The sequence below is a fragment of the Toxorhynchites rutilus genome, chromosome 3, assembly GCF_029784135.1.
Source record: "Toxorhynchites rutilus septentrionalis strain SRP chromosome 3, ASM2978413v1, whole genome shotgun sequence".
Classification (NCBI taxonomy): domain Eukaryota; kingdom Metazoa; phylum Arthropoda; class Insecta; order Diptera; family Culicidae; genus Toxorhynchites; species Toxorhynchites rutilus.
In genome coordinates this window covers 14461104-14486680 of record NC_073746.1, presented here as the reverse complement: position 1 = coordinate 14486680, position 25577 = coordinate 14461104, and the positions used below count along the sequence as shown (strand labels likewise).

The following is a 25577-nucleotide window of genomic DNA, read 5'->3' as shown; positions in this document are numbered from 1 at the left end:
TTCAGACATGCAACTAAAAATGATCCATTAACGCAACCTTCATCGGTAAATGTTTACAAAACGACGCTTCTCTCAGTGGTAAACCGTCACATCCGTGTCGTTGCTGTGTTGTATTAAGAATCTGATGAGTAACCTCCTGCGACCGCTCACGGCTCTAAAATTCAATATGAAAATTTTTAAATCCAAATCTCTATCATTTTACATGGTTTTACCTTTTATTCGAATGTATTCCATTCCGCAATAAATAATTTCCTGCCGAAACTACAACTTCCATAACCGTTTGCCGTTTTTGTTTTTGTTCTGGTTTTACAGTTGTCTGATTGTTGCTACGAAAGTTCGAAACTCACCCCCTTTGGATTTGTTTGGATTTGAGGCGAACGTGTAGAATGCAAAATTTTCGAACTCGATCGGGATGTGAAATACAATCGCCGATTGTGAACCGGAATGAGGGTGTATTTCATGAAAACGTGACCTGTTTTCTGCTTTGGTACCCTTGATGAAAGACGTAGTTCTACGTCAAAAAGAAGGGATTGAATTCTCACATTAGACCTCTTTGGAAATACATAAATCGACTGCATATAGCAGACGTCCCGAGTTTCCAACACGTCTAGTAAAAACGTGGAGTTCTTTCCTTGGGTAGTCAAAAGGTTCTCTCTGGTGGCATCACTATTCGTACAATGTCAAACTTCATTATCGATGTCATCGAAACCGTTTCCACACCGACAAATAGTCACCTCTATTCCGGTACACGATCGGGTTTGAAATTAGCTAAATGATGCATTTTGTAACCTGTTCGACTTCGATTAAGCACATTTATCAATCCGTTCGACTTCGAATTATTTCAAAATTTTTTTTTCATCATTACAAGAATGCCAAATTTGCGGACATGTTCGCAATTTTACTGATATTGAATTTTTGTTGCAAACTCTATCTTGTTGCAGACTGCAGGGATATGGTAAACTGACCAGACCCGCATTTAAACAAAATGTCCGGCGAAATATCCCGCATTTGGCAAAATAAACGAAAATGTTCCGCGATATCAATATATTTCAATATCAATATAATTTGATCATGTTGATTTTCTTAAATGGATGAATCTCAAAAAAAAACTTTTATTTGGCAGACTGTTCGAGAGCTCTTCTAATGCATCCAAAGATTAATACGTTGAGCTGGTTTCATCGCACCGACATTGGGTTTTTTCTTTAGAGAGTGTCAACTGGAAGTGACAGCAACAAAATTGGAAAATATTTTTTGTAAAAGTCCCCTATTGATCCGCAGGGATCAACGTGAGTCAGACGAGAAGTTCATCTTTGGTCCCCTAGCTCGGTCAGGGCTTAACGTTTTAAATAAGCCGGAAGAACTAGTGAACTCGACAGGAAGAGGCAGAGTTGTTTGATGAAGTATCGTAAATGAAGCGCTGGGTGGTCTTACGGAAGTTGGCCGGAACCTGAACCAGGGCCGATGAAAAAATGTATATCGGCGTGTTATTTTACCTTGTCATGGCTTTGGTGGTCGTCTATCTCTCTGTTTTGGCCATTTGCCCAAACGTTTTCTGTCGGCGGCAACTGGGGAATGTTGGGAAGGTTGGTGGTCTTCACGACAATGTTTATCTCCAGCCGATCCATCCTTCAGTGATCTTTTGGAATAATTGGCTGATCCCAGATTCGGCATAAAGACCACATCACCTTCCCAACTCCGGCAAGCACTTCGTACTATATATCTCCCCGTTCACCATTTGACTCGAAAGAAGAGCAGCTTGGACATTCCCTTCACGTCTGTCAGAGAAGGATCTTCTTCGAGAATGCTTACCGAATTTGTTTGGATGAATATGCAACTTTGACCGACTATAATAGCGATTATGTTGAATTGAATTGCGATCTAATATGAATATATTCATGAATTGTCAAAGCACCAAATACGACTTTTGCCATACTCATATACGATTTATTACAAACATAGAAAAAAACAAATGGCGCAAAATATTTTCGTGAAATGTTTATTATAGCCTCACGAATCGCCATTTTTATATATGAGTATTTATGTTTGTAGAAATAATAATTGTTTGATTGACTTATGTTGGGCGTGGAATATGAATGTTTAAAATTGCACAGATTGATGTTTGGTGAAAACTGCTCCGATGTTGGTTCCAACTTCGGTCATCTGGATTATCATCCACCAGCCATCTCGCGCGGCTATCTGAAATTAAATTCAACAGCGGTTAAAACTTTCGAGTGCATCAGCATTCCATTAACATTTCAATATGATGTAATATGTTCTTTATTAGGATCTAATATGATTTACTGTTTCATGATTTTCTTCCGCATGCAACACGATTTACTACAGTACTGAATCGATTTAAATTATACGCTTATGCGACACACAAACTGCATTAGCGTAATATACGCATATGATGCGGATTAAATATATTTTACGACAATGTACATCATAAAATTGATGTTTATTATACCGAATTGCGACTTAATTTGATAATGGTATATGAAATCGAGTTTCTACATTTTATGCGATTTCAAATATACACGACACATACTTTGATTGATATTATATGCGATTATGATTTATTCGGATTTCTTGTAAGACTTGGCACGTGCAAAATTATACGATTTAATGTTTGCTGGGTAGCCTCCACTTTTGCATGCATATGCCAGTTAGGTGCATTATATGCCAACCAAATTTTAGGGCATATGATGTTATATATATATATATATATATATATATATATATATATATCCTTGTTATGCGATTTAATGTTTGCTGGGTATATACATAACGTTTTGTTTTTTGTGTCACGCGTTAGACCTCTGACCATCTGGTCACTTTAGATATGGTATTTCTTTTTTTATGACTTAGTTCAGTTCCCTGCGTTAACAACCTCTTTTTCAAATGTCACGATGCGATTCTCGTGGTTAAAAAGGTAGCTGGCAGATATTTATACACATCTACATTTCCGGATTAACATAGCAGACTTTCAAAAAAATCATCTGGGAGCCCTAGGGATGATGACATTTATTCTGATAAAGGCCGCCAAAACGAAAACAACACATTTGTAAACTTTCATTTCATTTCCTCATAAAAGTGCGAAGGTTTGGCTTTTCTGTTGAAATCTTCAGGTCTGCCGAACGGAAGAATCCCTCGGGATTGAGATTAGGAAATGTACCTATCTATGCGGGAATATACCATTTACACAACAATTTCTGCTATGTAAGTTTGGTACAAATTGAATGCCGACGTAATTCATGAACGTTTATGAGCATTTTTAAAATTGTTAGCTAATGATTACCATGAACACAGATTGTTTGATTGTGCTCTCGAATTTCCTTCTTTAATTCAACCATTGTCAACATTTTTATGTTTTCACTACTGAAAGAGGTAAATAAATAACATGTTATATATAAAATTGCGCAGAATTAAATTTCTTACAAACTCATCGCAATCAAATAATCTTTTATGATTATAACATTGTAATTTATGGAAAGAACTACAAACCTTCCATAAGCTCACATGGCAAAATTTAAAACCATCATCACTTTCACCGCAGCGCCGCCTAGATGTAGATTTGTACGTTAGATCGCCAATACTTTTGCTGAGGGACAAGGTAATACAAATTTGACGGAAACAAGATTCAAGTATACAAGGTGGTACAAAAGTAATGATAATATAACATCCCCTTTTCATTGTATAAAAAAACTATTTCAGAACAACAAAATCATCAAACTTTTTTGGTAGTTTTCTTTCACATTTCGATCAGCTATTTTGTTTCGGTCTCTGCGTTGTGAGCCTCCAGGTGTGTGGATTGTCAAATCCCTTTCTATTGCAGCTGTTGTCTGATTGTTATTGAGCCTGATTCTCGAATACACTTCACGGTGGAAACGAAATAAACGGCACGCCATTGAACTACGTTTTACGAGTTAGTGAAGTGTCCAAGATAATAATGAGTTTTCAGACAGAATGAGCACTTTTCAAATAAAAAATCATTAATGAAAATTTACTTCTACGTATCAAGTTGATATTCAATGTGAGTGGAAAACTTTGTTTTCTTCATGTGATATAATAATCTCATACAAAAATTTCATCTGAAGATAATTTGATATTATAATGATAAGTTTAGTGGGAAACTAATCTCGTATCCAGATGTCGACACCGTACCGTTGTCATCGCGGATACGTTTCATTCCGAGCCTTAAGGCCCATTTATACGTTGCTAGTAGCTGACTTTACAGTGAGCAGCTACTGGGCCGGTGAACTCGCTTGACAATTGGTTGACTCGCCTTGTCCGTTCACACAGTGTGAGCTGCTGACGAGAAACTAGATACTACTGCATTGGCTTACCAGGGATGCCAGATGATTTTTCAAATGTCCATCAAATAGTCAGAAACAGCAATCAGGTCCGAATTTGTCAGATGATTGATCCCAAATCGAGTTCTCTATTGACAGTTTTTTATTACACATTTACACATTTTTATCGCGAAATACACGCTGACCGTGTATAAAAACACTTTGAGCTGAATTTCTTCGAACTGAAGGTACTATCCGAAAAAGCAGAAGGGCAAAAGGATTTGGGCCAGGAATTGGATGCAAGGAAAAGGAGCAACAAAAGTAATACTGAAGGTACTCTACGATGATGATCCTCTAGAGTACAGAGCAGTGTTGAGAAAAACACCTGAATAAGTGGAAACACTGTTGGAATTCATTGGTCCAAAAATACAACGCCATGATACACTCATGAGAGGTGCTATACCTGCAAGAGTGAAATCAAAAAACGACATTGATGTGGCTTTCTTCTGGAATATCGTTCAGATTGTTGTCGATATGTTTTAGAATCTCGAAAGCATTCATAGCTAAGATAATTCCGGAAGTATGTGATGCTATAAATGGCAGTCTAAAATATTTTTTAAAATTTTATTTATTTCGCCTTGCCAACAGCTTGTACCAATTCGTGAAATAAAAATGATAGTAGATTTGCAAGTGAATGAATGAAAATGTCCTTTTTTAATTCGAATATGTATTCTGTTTCTTAGATCAATACTTTTTTTTGCAAGTTGTGTGTGAATTTTGAATGAAAATTGTGCCTGATAATGATTCTATATTAGAGATTCTCAAGAAAACTATCTCAAAAAGAAAGCGTGCCCGCCAGCGTGCAAAACAAAATAACAACGATTTCGTTTAGAAACTATGAGATTTTTATTTATTTTTCCAATAATTGTTAAGTCTATAAATATCTTCGTATATTTTCAATTATCTTAAAAATAGAGACATTTCTTTACATTTGGCATCCCTGATTCGAACACTAAATTTTGTTTTTGACGTTTTGAGGGATGCGAGTGCGAGTGAATTCAAAAAACTTTGAAGTAGCTCGCACGCCGGAAAACACATGACACTAACTGGCATGATGTGTTCACACGGTGTGAGTAGCTGCACTGCAGCAACTGACTAGACCGACTCGTATGCTTACTCGCACCGTCTGAACCCGGCTTTATTCCCGAATACACTACACGTGAAAACAATGTGTAGTGAGTGCAACCTTATTCAGGAATACACGCCACTGTAAACATTTGGTAGAATTCATTATCAATACACCGAGTTCATCCACCGATGTTATTCTGGTTTACACTTCACGCTCTCTATTGTGTAAACAGTCATACACTCTCCCGAAAAGTTGGTATATATGACGAGCTTTTTGGTAAATATTACCAATTTCTAATAAATGTTTGCAATACGAATTCTTCGTACATATTAAGCGATATGACGTCAAATCGGCCAGTATAACCCAGTATAAGCTGAGAGAGAGGAGCCAGCTGAATGACAGATAGTTTGTTTTCTTCTTATTCTTTTTACGCATTCTCATCAAGAAAATTCAAATCGGACAATTTCAATCAAGCAAGTTGTTGTCATTCATTTATAAGAAAAGTGTTCAAACTTGCATGAATTTTCGTGTGAATAAATCCATCTATAGCTATAGATCTCCCAAATGTAAACGGGCCATTAGAAACGACATCGGAAATGAACACAGGGTCATTTTGGTATCCACTCCATATTCTACACGAAGTTCATTTTTATACTTCACGATCGGTGGAAACGCAAAAAAGTGAAGTGAGATGTAAGCGTAGTGGAAACGTAAGTGTAAGTGGATACGGGAATAAGGCCCTCCGTTTCCACCGTGAAGTGTATTCGTAGTGTATTCGAGAATCAGGCCCTTCGTTTCAACCGTGAAGTGTATTCCAGAATCAGGCCCATGATAATTTCCTCACTCACCAATTGTATGATCCATTTGTTTTTGTTTGAGATGACAGTTTAGCTGGGAGGAAGAAGAACCACTAGTGATGCCGATTTGTTTTGTTAATCATTCCGTATTTTCGACCAACGAATTTTCGATGTTTGCAATACGAATTCTTCGTACATATTAAGCGATATGACGTCAAATCGGCCAGTATAACCCAGTATAAGCTGAGAGAGAGGAGCCAGCTGAATGACAGATAGTTTGTTTTCTTCTTATTCTTTTTACGCATTCTCATCAAGAAAATTCAAATCGGACAATTTCAATCAAGCAAGTTGTTGTCATTCATTTATAAGAAAAGTGTTCAAACTTGCATGAACCCTTGTTTGTGAGTACACTTGTGCGTTTTTATCTCCGATTTGATTTTTGACGTAGTACTATATCTAACAGGAATATATGGGGATAAAAAATTTGAACACTGATCATGTAGTACATAATAAAATATGTACCACGTCAGCCCACATCATGGTTTCCAGCAAAATCGGCTCATTCGAACAAGTTTTGTTTTACTTTTGATAATTTCGATATAGTTGTCTAAAAGAATTATTTCGATGATTTTAGTCTTTCTCTCCTTTGTATGTGATATAATTTGTATACCATTTCCAATAGTCAACATATCTGTCGCTTCCAATCAGTCTACATAAGTGTTGCGTTCACTCTGCCCTCCCTCACAACACCCACTTCCCGTTTGTGAAATTGTTGAGTGAACATCGTTTGTGCGAGTGTCAAGCAGGAATGAATTGTCTTTCTCAAGATTCATTGTACCCCTAATAAGTTCTTGAAAAATGTAAATGTATTTCGCCATATCAATCTTGAGCAGCGATAATATGATCCAACCGCTGTTAAATTATAATTGAGTGGTTTTCCGTGCTGGCACCTACTTATATACAGATTTTTGTGATTTCAATAGCTTGCTTTCAAAGCAATTTTTGAACTATGCAAACAAGTTTTTGGATCAATAAGTATCACACATATAACACGTAGACATTTTTCTTTCGAATGAAGCGGTTATCATACCATTTATTTCAACCGGCAAAGAGGTATTATTGCTCAACATCCTGTTTCTCCAATGTAACACTCTCGTTCTCGAAGCTTTGAACTTACACCCCAGTATAGAAATGAAAGATGTAGTCCGACGTCAATATTATTTTCTCATAAAATGTCTTGCAAAAATGTCATGTTAAAATTTTCTACATATTTCAATACCTCCCCTTGGTTCACCGTGACTGGTTCACGCTGACATAAGGGCGATCACAACAAACGCGAGCTGGCTCCTCTCTCTCAGAGAATAAGCAGTCGGTTCAACGTTCGTTTAACATATACAACATGTTATGTTAACCCTACCTTTATGCATATATTGTTTTGAATTTATTTAGCTTTGTATGCATCTTTATTCATTTATTGAACTATCTAAACTATTTAAATTATTTATTGAACTATCTAAACTATCGACATCTGGTCCTGCTTCGATTGAGTCTGATCCATGGCTACAAATTAGGAAAAAATACACAGTTATTACTATGAATAGCTACGACAGACTACTCAATTCTCACCATTATCCTCTCCCAGAACCAGCTTGTAATTACTTCTCAGCCAAACACATTCGGGAGATATCATGAAACTGACAAAACCCAGATGGCATTAAGTGAAGCTAGTTTATGCCTCGTTGCAACATTGACTTGACGCGCAGGATACGGAACCTGCGTCGTAAAGAATCCGGAAAACATCTAATTGATCGAACCACCGATCACAATCGTCTGCAAAACGTTTATGAAGTTGTCCTTGACCGAATCCAACAGGTAGAACTAGGACTCGACAGGGCTCGTTTTTGTGTATCGAAGTAGCCAGATTCCTTTTTATTGAAGTAATATCTTCGCAGACGAGCAAAAATCATTGCTATCCAATATGTATAAATATTAATTAAAGAACATAAATTGAATTGATTTTCACGAATATTACTTACCTATCCCGAATCTGAGTTAATACGACCTTCTTCTGTGAAGAAATCAATATCGGGAAGTAGTGCCTTGCAACTCAATTAACAACTCGGTAATTAGGCTAATAAAGTTATTTTCTTCGCGGTTGCCAGTAATGACAATCGTAGAAGTTACTAACACCGCGAAGAAAAATGAATCAATCGTTGGTAGGGATGTCTATTGCATCTGACATTCATTTTACAAACGATTGGTAATATTTACAGAAAATATGTACATTCTACTGTTTGAATTACAAAAGATTTGGAAGCTTTTTTTTAGTAATCTATTTTCTGGGTGTATCGACACAACTCGAGGACAAACAAATCAAAATACAACTGACGTTTCTATTATGGTGGGTATTGTAGACTCGTGTTCAAAAAATACAAATTACACTGTTTCAACGTTATATTATATTTTGAATGTATTCTCTTCGGATGATTTTCTCAGACTCCCAAACGGTTTTATAATGGAGGGGAACCTCACAGTCAGGGGTGTGTACATTTCAGGGTTGACTCTACTTGCACATTCGAGGGGTTGTCAAAAGTTTTGTTTTTCTTTCTCTTCTACGCTTACAGTATAGACTAGTGATATATTCATGTGAAAAAATAGGATGAGATTTATAGAAATCGCAACAACCGTTTACACTAACGCGAACTTATATGCTGAATATATTCATATTTTCGGTGAATTTATTCACCTGAAGTAGAACAGCATCCAACTTTAGTGATTTCTCACCAAAGAGAAATTCACCAGCGTTTACATATGCCTGAATTTATTCTATTCATAGTGGTTATATATACCTCGAAGAAGTGTATCATATATATTCTCACACGTTTACATCTATTTTCGTGTGAATAAATCCATCTATAGCTATAGATCTCCCAAATGTAAACGGGCCATTAGAAACGACATCGGAAATGAACACAGGGTCATTTTGGTATCCACTCCATATTCTACACGAAGTTCATTTTTATACTTCACGATCGGTGGAAACGCAAAGTGAAGTGAGATGTAAGCGTAGTGGAAACGTAAGTGTAAGTGGATACGGGAATAAGGCCCTCCGTTTCCACCGTGAAGTGTATTCGTAGTGTATTCGAGAATCAGGCCCTTCGTTTCAACCGTGAAGTGTATTCCAGAATCAGGCCCATGATAATTTCCTCACTCACCAATTGTATGATCCATTTGTTTTTGTTTGAGATGACAGTTTAGCTGGGAGGAAGAAGAACCACTAGTGATGCCGATTTGTTTTGTTAATCATTCCGTATTTTCGACCAACGAATTTTCGATGTTACGTATTTGGGGAGTAGGCATGACAGTATGGATTTTCAAAAGGAATAAACATACTTTTAAAATAAAAATTATGAATGAACATTATTTTTCTCAAATAAAATTAGTACTCAATGTAAATGAAAATCACTATTGCATGCAAGTGATGAAAAAACGTCATACAAAAATTATGTCTGAAAATAATTTTATATTATAAAGGTATGTTTTTGTGAGAATATCTGAAAATTTATAAAAAATAAATTAAATTAGGTTCAGGAAAAAGTACTTCAAGTAGATAAATAACGCCAAGAAACAATTTTCATATAAATTTTACCAATTTAAAACTGCCTTCGGGCCGACTAATCTGATAGAGAATAGTTTCTCTCATACAAACTACCCAGTCTACTTTGTTATGCGAGATTGGTCCCAATAAATGGTGTCGACAACGGTGCCGATATCGTGCCATTTTGCAATGATCTTGTCGACCTACGCTTAATATTCGACAACCAAATACGAGCCAACACTGTGCCAATCTGGCACCATGTCGACCGATCGCAAAATAGCAAGGATGAATGAGAAAGTAAGAAAAAAGAAATGATGAATTTTATTATATGTACAAATACATTATACATTACATTATTATATTATTATACATTGTATGATACGCATGGCTATTTTGAAATTTATTACTATTTTGTATGATTTCACACCGATCGTTCCCTGCCGGTATAGCAGTTACATTATATCAATCCAGGGCATCCTCTGGAAATATGTGTATTGCCAGGACGATTGAAAAATCTAAAAAATTCTGGGCAATATGAAAAATAAGAGAATTATAAATCGTTATCTGTAACAATATCAAATAACTTACACTAACCGCTCGATCTGTTTCGGAATGATTTTGTGAGTTATACAATAATATGAGCAGCTTAGAATATTATTGCACAAATAGGAGAAGGCCGCAAAATGCAAAATTATTATTTGCAATCATTCCAGTTTCCATTACTGAAACAAAACATTAATCCATTATATATGTAACTACATCGATAGAAACCGATGTCCATACCTTACGTTGTGATCCTTAGTGGGAAGTTCAAATTTAGACCTCCGATGATCGGCAATATCCGGGAAATTTTTTGTGAAGAAATCTCGGATCAAATGCTGCTAGTGGTTACTTTTTGTTTTGAAAAACTGCATATTAGTCAGAAACTGGTGTTCTCTCATAGTCGAGGGAATTGACCTTGCTCAATGTAAATACCCTTCAATTGTTCCGCTTCCAACACGTTATCAGCATACCGTTGAATACGTTGGCCGTAGTCTTACTTCTAACGACAGATCAAGACATAAAATGACACAACACCGGAACGTTTAGAATCTTTGAGCATACAATTCATCACTGAAAAACTGTCCGCATCATTATGTACTCATCGTTATCGTGGCGGTTCTCTTTATATCACCATAATCACGCATAACTATATAGATGAACTCAGGCTGCATATCGTCCATACTGCCGTTTTTCTTCCGAAATAAAAATATTTGATGTACGGAGACCCGTCCATGAAATAGATCGAACGACTGTTTGGTGCTGCTGTACTTAGTTTACTGCATTATGTAGATGTCGCACTCTATTAATGTTATTCAGAAAATCTGAATTGTGGGCAGGTCGACGCCTTGCACATGTTGGCAAAAAAGTGACGTCATGTTGTTCGATGAATGCATATAAAAGGTCGATAAATCGATTGCAAGGTGGCAGCATTTGAGATCGATTGTTGACATTTCATCGACCCAATCTTGGCGGGAAAAACGGAATGTGGGAACTGGCTTCAACTCGAGCGTAACGCCAAACTGTAACGCATCACATTCGGTATTCCATTATTTGGCCACTTTACCCCTAGTCATATGACATTCAGCTGGATACAGATTTTTCATCTAGCTTTTTGCTTACTTGTTTCGCGAAAATTAGGAAAATCAGTGTTGTGCGGAATAGATCAGAGCAACATTTGCTGTTCCTATTTGAAGAACATCTTAAAGACATCACGCTATAATGTCGGAGGTTCAGGATTTGATGTCTTCCCTACCGGACGATAAAATTGGTAAGTGTGATTTTGGATCTGTTTGTTTTTCCATCGCTTCGTGATTCGCGAGATCGATATTGGAGATTTTTCTTTCGGTTTTCCGTAAATAAACATTCGATCAAAATTTTCTGAACCATTTTTACACTTGATACGCAAAAACGACCAAATAAAAATTTATTCGGAAATGATGTTATCTAAGAAAAATTTAAATCACGTGACATCTCTTTTTCGTAGACATGATTGCTGCTACGAGCGTTTTGCAGCAACAGGCCGGAGACATCCGCCAGAACAAACCCGCTTGGTCGTCTTATATGCAGTAAGTTGATGCGTTGATATTCAGTGACCCTAAATCTAAAGAAATTAATATATGCTTTCCGTAGGTCTTTGATGATTTCACAGGAAGATTATGCATGCGTCAGCAGTTTGGACAAGGATAAGAAAACGCAAGCTCAATACTTGCAGGAAAATCCGAATCAGTGCGCCAAAACGTTCTTGAATTTACTGGCTCATGTTTCCAAGGACCAGACACTCCAGTATATTTTGGTGATGATTGATGATTTGTTGCAAGAGGATCGCACGCGTGTCCAGATTTTCCACGATTACGCAAACAAACACAAGGAAAGCGTATGGGGTCCGTTCCTGAACTTACTGAATCGTCAGGATGGGTTCATTGTAAACATGGCTTCGCGTATTGTCGGTAAGCTGGCTTGCTGGGGGCATGAATTAATACCCAAGTCCGATCTGCACTTCTATCTGCAGTGGCTAAAGGATCAACTGACCGTGGCCGTGAGTATGGCAAATGTTTATCTAGCAGAATAACTCTCAAAATTATTAACATTGACGTGAGCTATGTTCGTTGACGTTAATCTTAACAAACCTGCCGCAAGAAATTGAGTTTCTTTGATAGTTGAATGCTGCGATGAGTGTGATGTTCCTGTTTTTCTTCTGCCTGTCGTGTTCTTATTTGAATTATTTGCGCTTCCGTTACTAACCCACTGTAAATGTTTAAAAATAGTTTTCCGCGTGATTTGTTTTTCTTTTAACTCTCTTACTGCTTGACATTATACCGATTAGTAGAAAGTTACTGTAAACCTTCAAATATTTGTACACCCCTCTGCGAGATAGGCCCAAAAGCTTTTGGAAGAAATAGAGGAGGCCGAGAAGAAGCGAGCTGAAGAGTCAGCACACCATCACGGACACGGACATCATGCTCATCACGGTGGAGCCGGTGGTGGTGATCACCATCACCATCATCACCATTTCTTTAGCCACAATCACCACGACCACCATCATCAGCAGTTAACGGAGAAGTACCGCGAAATTTCAGTCGCTATTGACGAACCACGTCAGCGTGCACAAGGCGAAACCCTCGTCTCCCTAACGGTAGTCCATCTAACATAAACAATTCCGAGGACCACCATTTATTCAGTAGCGCGCATTTCTATCGCTCATTACTTCTTTGTCATAATTCTCGAATTAGGAACTTGTGATCTGCGGAAAATGCCATGTTGTCACCGATAACAAAATCTATCACACCTTTATTGTAGTATTAACTCATTTACATTCAATGTAGCACTGTACCAACACACACAAATCGCTCTCAACTCATTTCATGATCACCATGATCAAGAACAAGAAAAGTATTTTCTAATCCGATTGTTTTTATCTCCAGAACAACGAATACATTCAATCAGTGGCTCGTTGCCTGCAAATGATGCTACGCGTGGACGAGTATCGCTTCGCTTTCGTCACTGTTGATGGAATTAGCACGCTGATCAGCATCTTGTCTTCGCGGGTGAACTTCCAGGTAACTGTTCCTAACTAGGATATTTATACAACGGCGAACATGGTGGTTTTTGTATATCTTTAAAGGGCTGATTCTAAAATATTTTTTGTGAGAAATATATGACTGAAATTGGAGAACTCTCACTCTCGAGCAGGGATGGTAAAAAATCACATTCAATGATCAAATTAAGTAAGGTAAATGATTTTGGTTTGTCCAGTCGAAAATATGATCATGGTTTGTCCACTTTTTCGAATGCCCTAATTTAACACACCTTTGTCAAATCAGGTATACGAATGTTTCAAAACATATAAATAAAATTGTCTTTTTGCATGATTTACAGTAGTTTAATAGTATATTTTTACGGAATCACATGTTTTAAAGGATTATAAAATACACTTTCTATTTGTGTAAATTCGCGCATAGCAGAAATAAAGTTTCTCTGTGTTGAGTGTGTTGAGGGTAACACTTTAAAAATGCCCAAATAATGGCAATATTCTGAAGAAAGCCTAAATTATGAATGGATCAATATGATGACAGTAAACTCAAGCAATTATTGCAACATCTACTTGAAAATTCGAATGTTTTCATTCAAAAATCGTGATCCCAAAACCGGACAAACCATTATCAGAGGCGGTCAAACCATGATCATAATTCCTCTTTGAGGAAAATCGTTAAAAAACATAAAAATTTTAATAATTTCAACACGTTATGGTAGTATTAGCAACTAGAGACTTGGGGCTTTTCCACAAACCCAAACTCGTATCGATTATATGCGATTTTCATGAAGAAAAATCGATTTGCATTTACCAGTTGCGTAAAAACATCCCAAATCGGACAAACCAAGATCATTTACCCTATATCCCTCTAGTCGGATGTTATTAAATCAGCGGATGATGAGACCTTGTTCGTAAAATGTACAGGAGACGATCAATTGAGATCTTATGACGATCGTCGTGGGATTATTATTTCTCTATTGCATTGACCGCAATGAGTGGCTGACTCACTCTCGTGTCGATTTTATTCTGCTGTCGTATCGATCGATGCAATTGATTAATTTTATCACCAGCAGATTTGGAAGAATCTCATCCCGTCCAAAATCGTGTTTTAGATTCCAATAATTCTGAACATTTACATTTCTCTCCAAATAGTTTTTCTAATAATAATTCAATTAGTGATTTCACTAAACACTTTTCGAATTTGATTCGATTTAAGACTCTTTTCTATTTTGGAGATAAAACGGATCACATATTTATTCAATTCAATTCTGTGTGGTTACGTTTTTCGTTGCAAATTAGTATGGACGTATGGTATTCATATATCGTGGACTTCCGACATATGAGGCAGAAGGTTTATTGAACGACCAATTTTTATTAATATCCCGTCAAACTTGTTGCATCTCTTAAGTGTACATACTCTTCTGACCGCAGATTTGCTTGGTTGAATCTGGTTGATTTCAAGTATTCAGTCTTCATATTGTCAAATGGATACTGTTGGAACAATCGGTTATAGCGGAAAATGATTATTAACATCCTCGGTATCGGTATTAAACGGCATGCGAAAATTTTCAGGGAACTGACGGCATTGGAATATATGCTTTGTGAGGACCACACAATTATTATTAGAGCGGTTTAACGTCCGACTGGAAATCATGAACGTCAATTTAATGTCCTTAAGATAAATTTATCCTTTGAAGGTCATTAATCTTTCTAAAGATGATCAGATGGAATATATCGTGATGATGTTTTTGCAACTTACTAATGTTCTGATGTTTCATAACACGGTACCCTATTGATCATTCGCCGAAAATGAATAAAATATATCCTTGAAGTTAGCCCACGGTTTTAGTAGCAGTGCAATATGGTGAGCTAGTCTCAGGATAAGAAAGCATTTTAAAATAAAGCTTAAAACTTTCTCAGCTTTGTGATAGCAGATAATCATTACCCATTTGAGTCATATGAGCATTCCCCCCACAAACTGTGAATAGTCTATCTGCATACACATTATATAGAGTTCCACATTCCACAATTTTATGGGTTAATTTATGTAATCAAGAACTTTTCTAGTCACCAGTTTTCTCGCACCCGAAAGGAGTGTTCTGTGTTTGGGTTGGCGGGAAAATATATCTCGCAAGACCACGTGCTCGATGTCGTGTAGCCTTGGCCAATAACGCGTTTACATTAACTCATAAAACTAGTGATTTGATGGGGATTATTGTTTGTAGTATGAAGACAATCACCAAAGATTCTCTTGTAGATGAATCTAAACACCATCTGGAAATCCTCTGTGGAAAATTACCACATTAAGTTGAAAGTGGAAGCTAGCCATTGTTGTAGTATAGGTAAACCCACGGGTAAAAATGGGGTAATAGTGTTTGTGAGAGAAGAGCAAAGCACACGCAAATAGAGCAATTCACTGATCAGACACTGTGGCGTGTCTGGCACTTCATTGACACGAGTCTTGGAATACATTTGAAAAAAAAAAACAATTCAATACTAAAGCAAAATGTATGAACGACATGTTCCGATGAACAATTACAAATATAAATATATACATAGAAGGTGCATTTGCATATGAAGTAAAATTCTGACTATACGCGAGCGTAACATGAGCAAATTTATAACACATGAGAATTGGGGCTCTTTTGGTATTAACAAGTTCTTCCGCATAGTAACTCGATGTTGAGAATTCCTTAATATTTTCCTTCATTGATCGTATTGTTTTCACATATTCACGTTGGAGAGCCTTATTCCTTCTCTTCGTTGGTGAGGCATTTTGATTGAATGTAATACTTTTCCGTTTACTGTTTTTGAAAGCATAGGCAGCCGTGGCAGTGTTCCGAGCTCTGCAATCCAATTTTCTTACCCAATGTTAAAGTTGCTAAAACTTACATTATAGACCCCTTAAACGTAAGAATGATAATTCTGTTGATATCAACACAATTTCATTCTATTGGTTTTCATGACATGAAACGCTATGGCTCAGGAATAACATTTTATTGGGTGAATGTTTGTCAGAGACCAAAATGTGGCTTGCGAAGTGACGTTTTAAGTGCTGGTGGATCACACAGGAAGATGAAAAAGATCTCACTTTCGCTCGCGTTTGAGAAAGAACGGGATAAGCTTATCATATCTTCCGACGAGCTTCCCAAAGAGAAGTTGCATGATTCGAAAACTGTTTTCGTTGCCAAGTTGCCAAAAAGTTGGGATATATGAAATATAAGTTGAAAAAAACTCAGCTGTTATCAAGAAGAAGCGACAGGTTAGTCCGAGCTCAATTAGTACTAATTCGGATCCTCCGAACAAGAAAATTATGTCACGTTATGTCTAAGGGCACGAACAAATTGTTCGAACATTGTTTTTGAATTTAGTTCTTTTACTCAGCAATTTCTCAGAAATGCGTACATTTTATAACCCTAATATTCCAAATGGCGGCTCTGATAATAGCCGTTCTGTTGCACCAAGTGAATATACGAAGCGTCACTAACTGGGCGAAAATGGAAGACCAGTTATCGACATTCGCGTTTTAACTGGTCCGGCATGTTAAACGTCAAAAAAAATCGAGGGGCACTTCATTGAATTGTTTGATTCGTGTCGATCATGAAATTGGATAAACAAAAGAATTCCAATGGAAGTTTCGCATTGTGTGCGACAACAGGTATAAAATATAGTTTGAGGAAATTATTTTTCTGTTATTTAATCAATGTTTTTGTCATGCAAAAATGATGTCAATTTTCATAACATTTCAAATTACATTCGAATGTCCCTCATAACAAACCTTCCATCTGAATATGACGTCGATTGTTTACGAAATTCTGTTTTTTAACTGGACCAGTTAACGTTCGACCAGTGAAAAAGCAGACCAGCTAAACCAGGACCAGTTAGCGAACGATTACTGTATATCGTCCCATTCTTCTTCTTCTTGGATGGCACTAACGTTCCCAGTGGAACTTTCGACTTCTCAACGTAGGTATTACATGCGTCATTTTCATTAGTAATACATAGGCGTCGTGCACAAATTACGTAATGCTAAAAACGCGTTGGCATTGGTGCTTTCAACCCATATGGCGTTAAGCTGAAAGGAACATGGGTTGATTTAAATTGATGTTGATTTACACACATGTAACTACTCCTTGGTTCAATGCAGCAGTTCCTGTCGTTACATTCGCTACTTGCAAATGGTTCTGGGATGTCCTTACGTGACGAGCAAACCACTCGGTCTAATATCGTACTGATTTCGCTTCATCGATTTTGGGGTTTGCGAACTATATATATTCTGCTTTGAGGGAACATCCATCGATCGTTATATTATTCCACATATCAGCTAGCGATTCCCCTGTATACTTATAATATTTCGTTTCCAGTTGAGATCCCTTATGATCGTGAGAAAGCAAATTTATTTCGTTTTCCCGCCGACAATCCCGATCTGTTTTTCAATATTCCATCCATTCAAAAGTTTTGGAACGTGTAGAAACTACCCGTGATCTAGGGATCACGGTTTATAGCAAACTCCGGTTCAACGAACATGTAAGCGCGACAACCGCAATGGCCTTCGTAGTCTATGGATTTATCCGACGCAAGTGGCACCGATACATACGCTCTTAAGGCACTATACTGTTCGATTGTCCGCAACATCATGGAATATGCTACTCCGGTGTGATCGCCTTATCATGCAATCCAGAGTTTTTGCGAATGGAAAGGGTTCAACGCAGCTTTATTCGGTATGCTCTTCGACAACTTCCGTGGAATGATCCAACAAATTTGCCAAATTATCGAAGTCGCTGTAGACTCATTCATCTTGCACTTCTAGCCGATAGACGCAGCAACCTTCAGAGACTGTTGGTATTTAACCTCATCATTGGAAAAATAGACTGCCCTTCTCTCCTGTAAAATATTAACTTGTACGCACCTTTCCGTCAACTTCGTGAGTGTGATTTAAATTTAGTTAACCGTCATAGAACAATGTATGGGTACAACAATTGTTTTGATAACTGTGTTAGATCGATCAATGATGTAAGTGCTGTTTTTGATTTCAATTTGTCTCAATATGTGTTCAAAGGTAGATTAAGGAACTTAGATTCAGTCTGTGGAGTTTGTAGAAACTCGAGTAAATAAATAAACAAATAAAATATTGAACCAACTAACTCCCGGAGAAGAGGAGCCATCCGACATTCAACGATTGAGAGCACTACGTTCTGGAGCATTTGTAGTAACGCGTATTGGATCAAGATTCAATTGATTGAAATAATAAATCGAAATGACCTTTTTAAAACGAGGGTCTGGTCCTCCATCCACATTAATTATGATTACTGCCTAGATTATTTCCTAAAGCTGAATAATCTCGAATTCAGGCAGCACGCTCAACCTGTTAAAATCGAGCCCACGAGAAAATGCGTTCAAAAAACAGTGTCCTCCTGAACGAACCGCAACGTACGCAACGGACCAATGTATTAAACTGCTTCAGCATGACCAATGTGCCCTAGTATCCTGCGATAACAGACGGAATAAACTTTTGTTTTGCAGCAATGACAAAACTAAGCTCTGTGTTTTTGGTCTGAAAAAATATTTTTATCTCAGCTTTTTCTCAAAAAATCTGTATTAAGTTTATAATTCCAATTTTAGCTTTAGAATCATTGATTGGCATAGAAATTATTGATAAGACGATGTTGATGGTATCCACATAATGCCAGGAAACATATACTCTGCAGTAAAAATGCATTGCATTATTGAGGTGCAATGGAAATTTATTCAGTTACCAGGGGATGCTTGTTCACATTGGGCAACGTAAATACATTCATTATGATATATTTCAGGGACACGCAAAAATGTAATGGTAGTAATAAATTCAAGGGTAGCTTAATAAGAGTCAACGCTTGACAAGAGCACATTAAGTTACTATATACAGGGTGTCGACTACCTGGAAAATCCTTGAAAATCAGGGAATTCAAACAGTGTCAGGGAAAATCAGGGAATTTCGTCACCAATCTGGAAAAAAATAAATTCCGCCAATTAGAATTATGATTATTGCAGTAATAGAAAGTTCATGATACCAAAATAAATTGTGTTTGACTAGTTTGACTCTCTTTTGGATGGTGTAGGTGCCTGTAGTTGAACTTAGTCCTTCAGATGGATAAACAGCGCTGGGAAACATACAGTCAATCGCAAAATTGAGTATGTTGTTTGTTATTTTTGGGTTTTTCGAGGTTAAAAAGTAAATAATTAAAAAGAGGCGAATGAACTGCAAAGTTTAAAGCCTCTTAAAAACAAAGAAAGAAGAAGAATAATTAAATGTAATAAATTAAAAAAATTGAAATGGTCACATTTCTACTTCATATTTGAAATACAAAACAAAAAATCTCCAATTAAGACGTGGCAAAATTGAGTGCACAGTTCAAGTTTTTCTTTAAAAAAAAATTGAAATCAGTTCAGAAATGTTAACAGATTACAAAAATCAATCCCCTAGTATTTGGTATGGTCCCCCTTTGGCGTCCAGCACTCCTTGCAAGCATCGAGGCGAGATATCGGGTCACTGTAGACGGAAGTGCCTCCCAGATCTCCATACGCGTCGTTTTGAGTTCCGCTTCATTCCCTGAATTTTTGTCCTTGATGGTTCTTGATTTCCCACCATATATACTCAATAGTGTTCAAGTCCGGTGATTGCGGGGGTGTTTTGAGTTGACTGAGACATTATAGAGCAGGCATATCCACACCATGAAGTCAGTTTGCTTCGGGTCATTATTCTGTTGAAAGTAGTAATCATGAGGGAGTCCCAATTTCTGAACGGGAGACTACAGGTTATGTTCCTGGAATATCAATTAAGCCATCTTGTCCAACGCCTAATCGATAAACTTTATGGTTCCAGATCCAGAAGCCGCCAATGTACCATATTGACTGACTGCTGCTGCCGTGTTTTACTGTGGGAACCAAATGCTGAACCAGGAGCATCGATCCTGATTTCCTCCACATTTGTCTTCCAGTCGATTCAAAGATATTGGTTTTCGGCTCATCCGTATAAAAGACCTTGTTCCAGAACTCCTTAGGTCTATTTACATATGCCTTAGCAAACTGTAGTCGTTTTTTCATATTCACCTTTGAGATTAAATATTTTTTACGGCCAACACGACTTCTCGGATTGCCTCTGTATGCTGCTCTCCGGACAGTGTCTGCGCTGACAGGTCTTCCAATGTTGCCAGCTACTTCGATAGTCAATTTAGAAATGCTTGTTATAGGGTTCTTCCGCAATATTCGCAAAATTACTCGTTCATCATCAGGAGATAGGATTCATTTGTGTCCTCTACTCGAGAAATATTTCTATTTCGAAGATCTCATACTCTTTATCTAGAAAAGAACGAAAGTCGAAAGATGGAAGCTTTTGCTTTCAATGAATCAAATTTAATTAAACGCCTACGAGAGGCTCAAGCGAAATCTCCCGAGGTGAAACTAAGAAAATTTCGAGAACGCATAGAAGAAACCTGAAAAATTGCAAAAAAATTGTTTCGGTAGAATCATGACATTTTTAAGAGATCGATCCGAATCAAAATGAAAATGACTGGTTTTGTCATTTTCATTGAAGACAACTTTGAACTGTATTGATAAATTCAGTTTCTTATCTTTTACTACGCCTCTCAGTCGTCGTTTAACTTAGAAATAAAAATTAAATACATTAAAAATCACAAACAATTCATTTATTGGAAAATATCGAGAGTCGATCAGAAAAAAAACATTGCCATACAAATGAAACACAAATTTCTGTATAACTCGGGAATGTGTTTAAAGGGGGATGTTGATTCGATAGCCTTGAGAGCGGAGGTTCTGGTCCGATGGTGCACCGTTTCACTGGGGGAAACGTGTCTCTGGACACTTGAACTTAAAGTTCTCAGCGGATACACTTTCGGGAATCAGTTCTGGAAGGAACTAACTGGGCAAATGGCAAAAAACACACGTTGCGACAGGATTAAAATGTAAACTCTTTACTACTCAGTATTATGGAAGAAAAAACAGGATTCAACACGTTCACGTTTTGTTTCACGTCTCTCTTTCGTTGTTTGCTGCTTAGCGGTTGGAAAAATACTCCTGTGATCCTTGCTGCTAGACTGCTATTCCTGGTGACCGGAGAATCACCAAAAGGAGGTGGGGTGAAACTTGCGAACCAATGATTCTCTCTCTTCAGGGACTGAACAGGGGAGCTGCCATACAACTGAAAGACAAATTTCCGCATAACTCGAGAACTAATCAAGCAAATGGAACCAAATTTGGCATGTGGAGGTTTTAGGGTGCAATAAATATTTATATGGTGGTTAAACACTCCACCCCCTTCTCTAATGGGGAGCTGCCATTCAAATGTTAAACAAATTTCTGCATAATTCGAAAACTTATCAAGCAAATGGAGCCAAATTTGTCATGCGAATGTTTTAGGGGACACGAAACGTTTGCATGGTGAACAGACACTCCTCCCCTTTCTCTGAGGAGGGGGCTGCCATACAAATGAAACTAAAATTTCTGCATAACTCGAGAATTAATCAAGCAAATGAAACCAAATTTAGCATGCGGATGTTTTAGGGTGCAATAACTGTTTTTACGGTGGTTAGACACTCCACCTACCTCTCTAAGGGGGAGCTGCCATACGAAAGTAAACGGGGTCGATTAGAAGATCAATCAATAAACAGTTCTGCGATTGGACCCATGAACTTGCTCATAGTATGGAAACATGAATGTTTGAAAGTATTGATAACAAAAAACCAATTTTGGGCGGGACGAAGTTAAAGTCCAAGAAATTTGTAATATAATGAAATGATGAAATCTCAAATTGGACGATTGCTTCCTCTAGTTTTTCGCTTACCCCTTTCCAGAGACCACCCCCCCCAAATTTGGTTCCATTTGTTTGATTAGTTCTCGAGTTATGCAGAAATTTGTGTTTCATTTGCAAAGGAGTGAGCGCAAAACTCAAAAAAGGAATCGTCCGATTTGAGATGTTATCATTTCATTATATTTTCTGTATCAAACATGTATTCCATGTATGGGAGAAACATGTTATTTGCAAGCGATTGGAAAATCTTGAACGAGAATTGTGTCTCAAAATAATTTGATATTATAATGAAACGCTATGATAGAAATACTAGGATATTTATTTTAAAATGAAATTGTAAAGGGTCAATTAGAAGATTATTCAATGAACAGTTCTGCGATTGGACCCATGAACGTTCGCTTAATAAGAAAACGTGAATGTTTAAAGGTATCGATAACAAAAACTCCATTTTTTAACGGGACGAAGTTTACCGGGTTAGCTAGTTAAAAAATATATTTACAGTAATCTCAAACTGCCAGGTTCGTACTGCTGATGATGATGTTTTTTTTATTAGATTGTAGATTGGTGGGCCATCATCATTATCATCCAGCTTAACCATTCACTGACTACGTTTCGCAATTGCAATAATTTTTAGGTTCAATACCAGCTGGTGTTCTGCTTGTGGGTGCTGACCTTCAACCCGCTACTGGCGGAGAAGATGAACAAGTTCAACGTCATCCCCATTCTGGCGGATATTTTGAGTGACAGTGCCAAGGAGAAGGTCACCCGTATTATTCTGGCCGTTTTCCGCAACATGATCGAGAAGCCGGAGGATTCGCAGGTCTCCAAGGAACATTGTATCGCTATGGTGCAGTGCAAGGTGATGAAACAGTTGCAGATTTTGGAGCATCGTCGTTTCGATGACGAGGACATCAATTCCGATCTGGAGTTTTTGATCGAGAAACTGCAGAACTCGGTGCAGGATCTGAGCTCTTTCGATGAGTATGCCACTGAAATCAAGAGTGCCCGTCTCGAGTGGTCTCCGGTGCACAAGTCCGCCACGTTCTGGCGTGAGAATGCTCAGCGTTTGAACGAGAAAAATTACGAACTATTGCGCATTTTGGTTCATTTGTTGGAGACCTCGAAGGATCCCTTGGTGCTGTCCGTGGCCAGCTACGACATTGGGGAGTATGTGCGTCACTATCCTAGGGGAAAGCAGTAAGTTGTAGTAGATTCAGTATGATCACAATGAGCTGGTAATATAATTGTCAATGTTAAATCAACAGCATTATTGAGCAGCTCGGAGGGAAGCAACTAGTTATGCAGCTGTTGGCCCACGATGATCCCAATGTACGCTATGAGGCTCTTCTTGCTGTTCAAAAATTGATGGTGCACAACTGGTACCTGCAATATTTTTTTTGAAATCGTGTACTGTTTAAAACATTCTCTATTATTCCCAGGGAGTACCTCGGAAAGCAGTTGGAGAAAGATAGCGAAAAAACTCCCCAGACTGGTGGCGCCATCAGTGGAAAAGCTTAAGAGCCGTCTGTTTCCAGTGTTTATACGAATGATTTACTTCCCTTTCGGACAAAGAAGAATATGCCTCGATTCAGTTATATTTTACATTCCTTTCCATGATCGAATCAACAGCAAGCACAGTTTATAATGTGTGAAGTGTGTCCATCATCCAGCTTTGTGTTGTTTGTTCACGATTGTATATATTGGAAAGCAAAACTGCGTCAGCCAAACCTCAAATGTTAATCGTGTATGTATTTTGTTAAATGATGTATTATTGATCAAATGAAATGTTTAAAGTATCCTAGCGTAAACGTAAATCTGGTGGAATATGTAGTTTTTGTCCTGTTTAAAAGAAACTACTAAGCAAAGCTACGTAAAACTTAATATGTAATCAAATATTATTCAGCGTAAAAAAATCACCATGAAAACTGTTCGGCGACTATTTTTTATTGTAATTTTAGTTCAATGTCCGAAAAACTGCGTCATATCAATCATAGATCCTAGTATATCTCGAATTAATCAGAAACTATCATTGTTCAATTGGTTAAGGAAGGTTTGAGGAAAAATCTTGAAGCGTGAAACCAACGGAAGAATCGAAGAAACAGGTAAACGTTTAGATCGACTTTTGTTATGTACTTTCGTCTGCTAATGGAGCCTTTCGATTACTAGAAGCGAATTGAAAGCAAGATCAAATTTCCTGCATTGATCTCCCAACGTTCACACCTGTTCAGGTCTATCCAGGAATAGAGAATTCAGATCTCAGCACAAGATCCTGGACTTCCTTACGGAGTATTTCAACTGCTTGTCAGATTCATTTCTTGCTAGGGTTCTACATTCACAACCCTAACATTACGACTTCGAGCTGCAGAGCTGCACTTTTTCATCAATGTCACTGACAACTGACGAGCCACGTTAGTCACTTCCTATTGACAAAAATCTTGGTCAACTGGTGACCGACGGAGTATGATGCAACACTATGCCTGCTACTGAGCTTAGTGAATCTGCTGTGACCGATCAAGTAGGCGGTAAAATTGTCAGTAACGAATTGATGATTGTCGCAGATTGCATTTTATCTTCATCGAGCAAGCTTCGATTTTCGTTCACGCGTCAGCGATAGCAAATCATTTAGGCAACAGAATACATATTATGGGCACCTTACACGATCAACCGGATTGACAATAAGTGTCTTCAATATCGTGACAGCTAGGCTTTCAACATCTGATCTAACCTCAATCAATATTTTTCCACCTTACACGGTCAATATCGCCCTCAACCCGAGACAACGAAAATATCCGCGATTGCTAGTGGCGACATTCGAGTTTGGGATCCAAACTATTCTCTATCAGATTAGAAGGCTAAAAGGCAATTTTCAATTGGTAAAATTTGAATGAAAATATCTACTTGGTATTATTTAATAAGTTGAAGCGCGTAGTCCTAACCTTAACTTAACCTACTTCCTCTGAATTTTCAGATATTCCTACTAAACAGTATTATTATAATATAACGTCAATTTCAGACATAATTTTTGTATGGGATTTTCTCACCACTTGCAGAAAAAAAAAGTGATTTGCATTCACATAGAATACTAATTTGATTCGTAAAAGTTAATTTTCATTCATAATTTACACTTTAGAATTCGGTTTTTCTTCTCAAAAATACATCATAATACTCGTTTCACAAATACAGACTGTTCCTTTCAGTTTCAGAGATGCCAGATTATTTTAGTTTGCCAAAATATATGCAAGTTATTTTATCTGCAAGCAAATGTTTTTATTCCATAAATGAGACTATGACAGTAGAACCCCGATTATCCGCGAGCGGGTGATCCGCCCTGCGGATTATTCGTGACTGCGAGTTCCATAGTAAATCAATAGGCCTTTCCGG

General features: G+C 37.5%; 1 protein-coding gene and 1 long non-coding RNA gene across 3 annotated transcripts; one reads left to right on the top strand and one right to left on the bottom strand.

The window, feature by feature from the left end:
- Positions 1–7379: 7379 nt before the first annotated feature.
- On the bottom strand, positions 7380–8376 carry LOC129780174 (uncharacterized). The gene is made up of 3 exons (XR_008743851.1): positions 8255–8376; positions 7845–8187; positions 7380–7778 (listed from the first exon to the last, which is right to left on the bottom strand). It is a non-coding gene; the product is annotated as an uncharacterized LOC129780174 (long non-coding RNA).
- Positions 8377–11422: 3046 nt separating this feature from the next.
- Positions 11423–24126, top strand: LOC129777187 (V-type proton ATPase subunit H). Of its 2 annotated transcripts, XM_055783311.1 has the most exons (8): positions 11423–11626; positions 11843–11924; positions 11989–12394; positions 12734–12991; positions 13281–13415; positions 22831–23393; positions 23462–23575; positions 23636–24126. In XM_055783311.1, the coding sequence occupies exons 1-8, from the start codon at positions 11578–11580 to the stop codon at positions 23712–23714; spliced, it is 1686 nt and encodes a 561-aa protein (XP_055639286.1). In that variant the 5' UTR covers positions 11423–11577; the 3' UTR covers positions 23715–24126. The 2 variants fall into 2 exon arrangements, with proteins under 2 accessions (XP_055639286.1, XP_055639287.1); XM_055783312.1 differs by lacking the exon at positions 12734–12991.
- The last annotated feature ends 1451 nt before the right edge of the window (positions 24127–25577 follow it).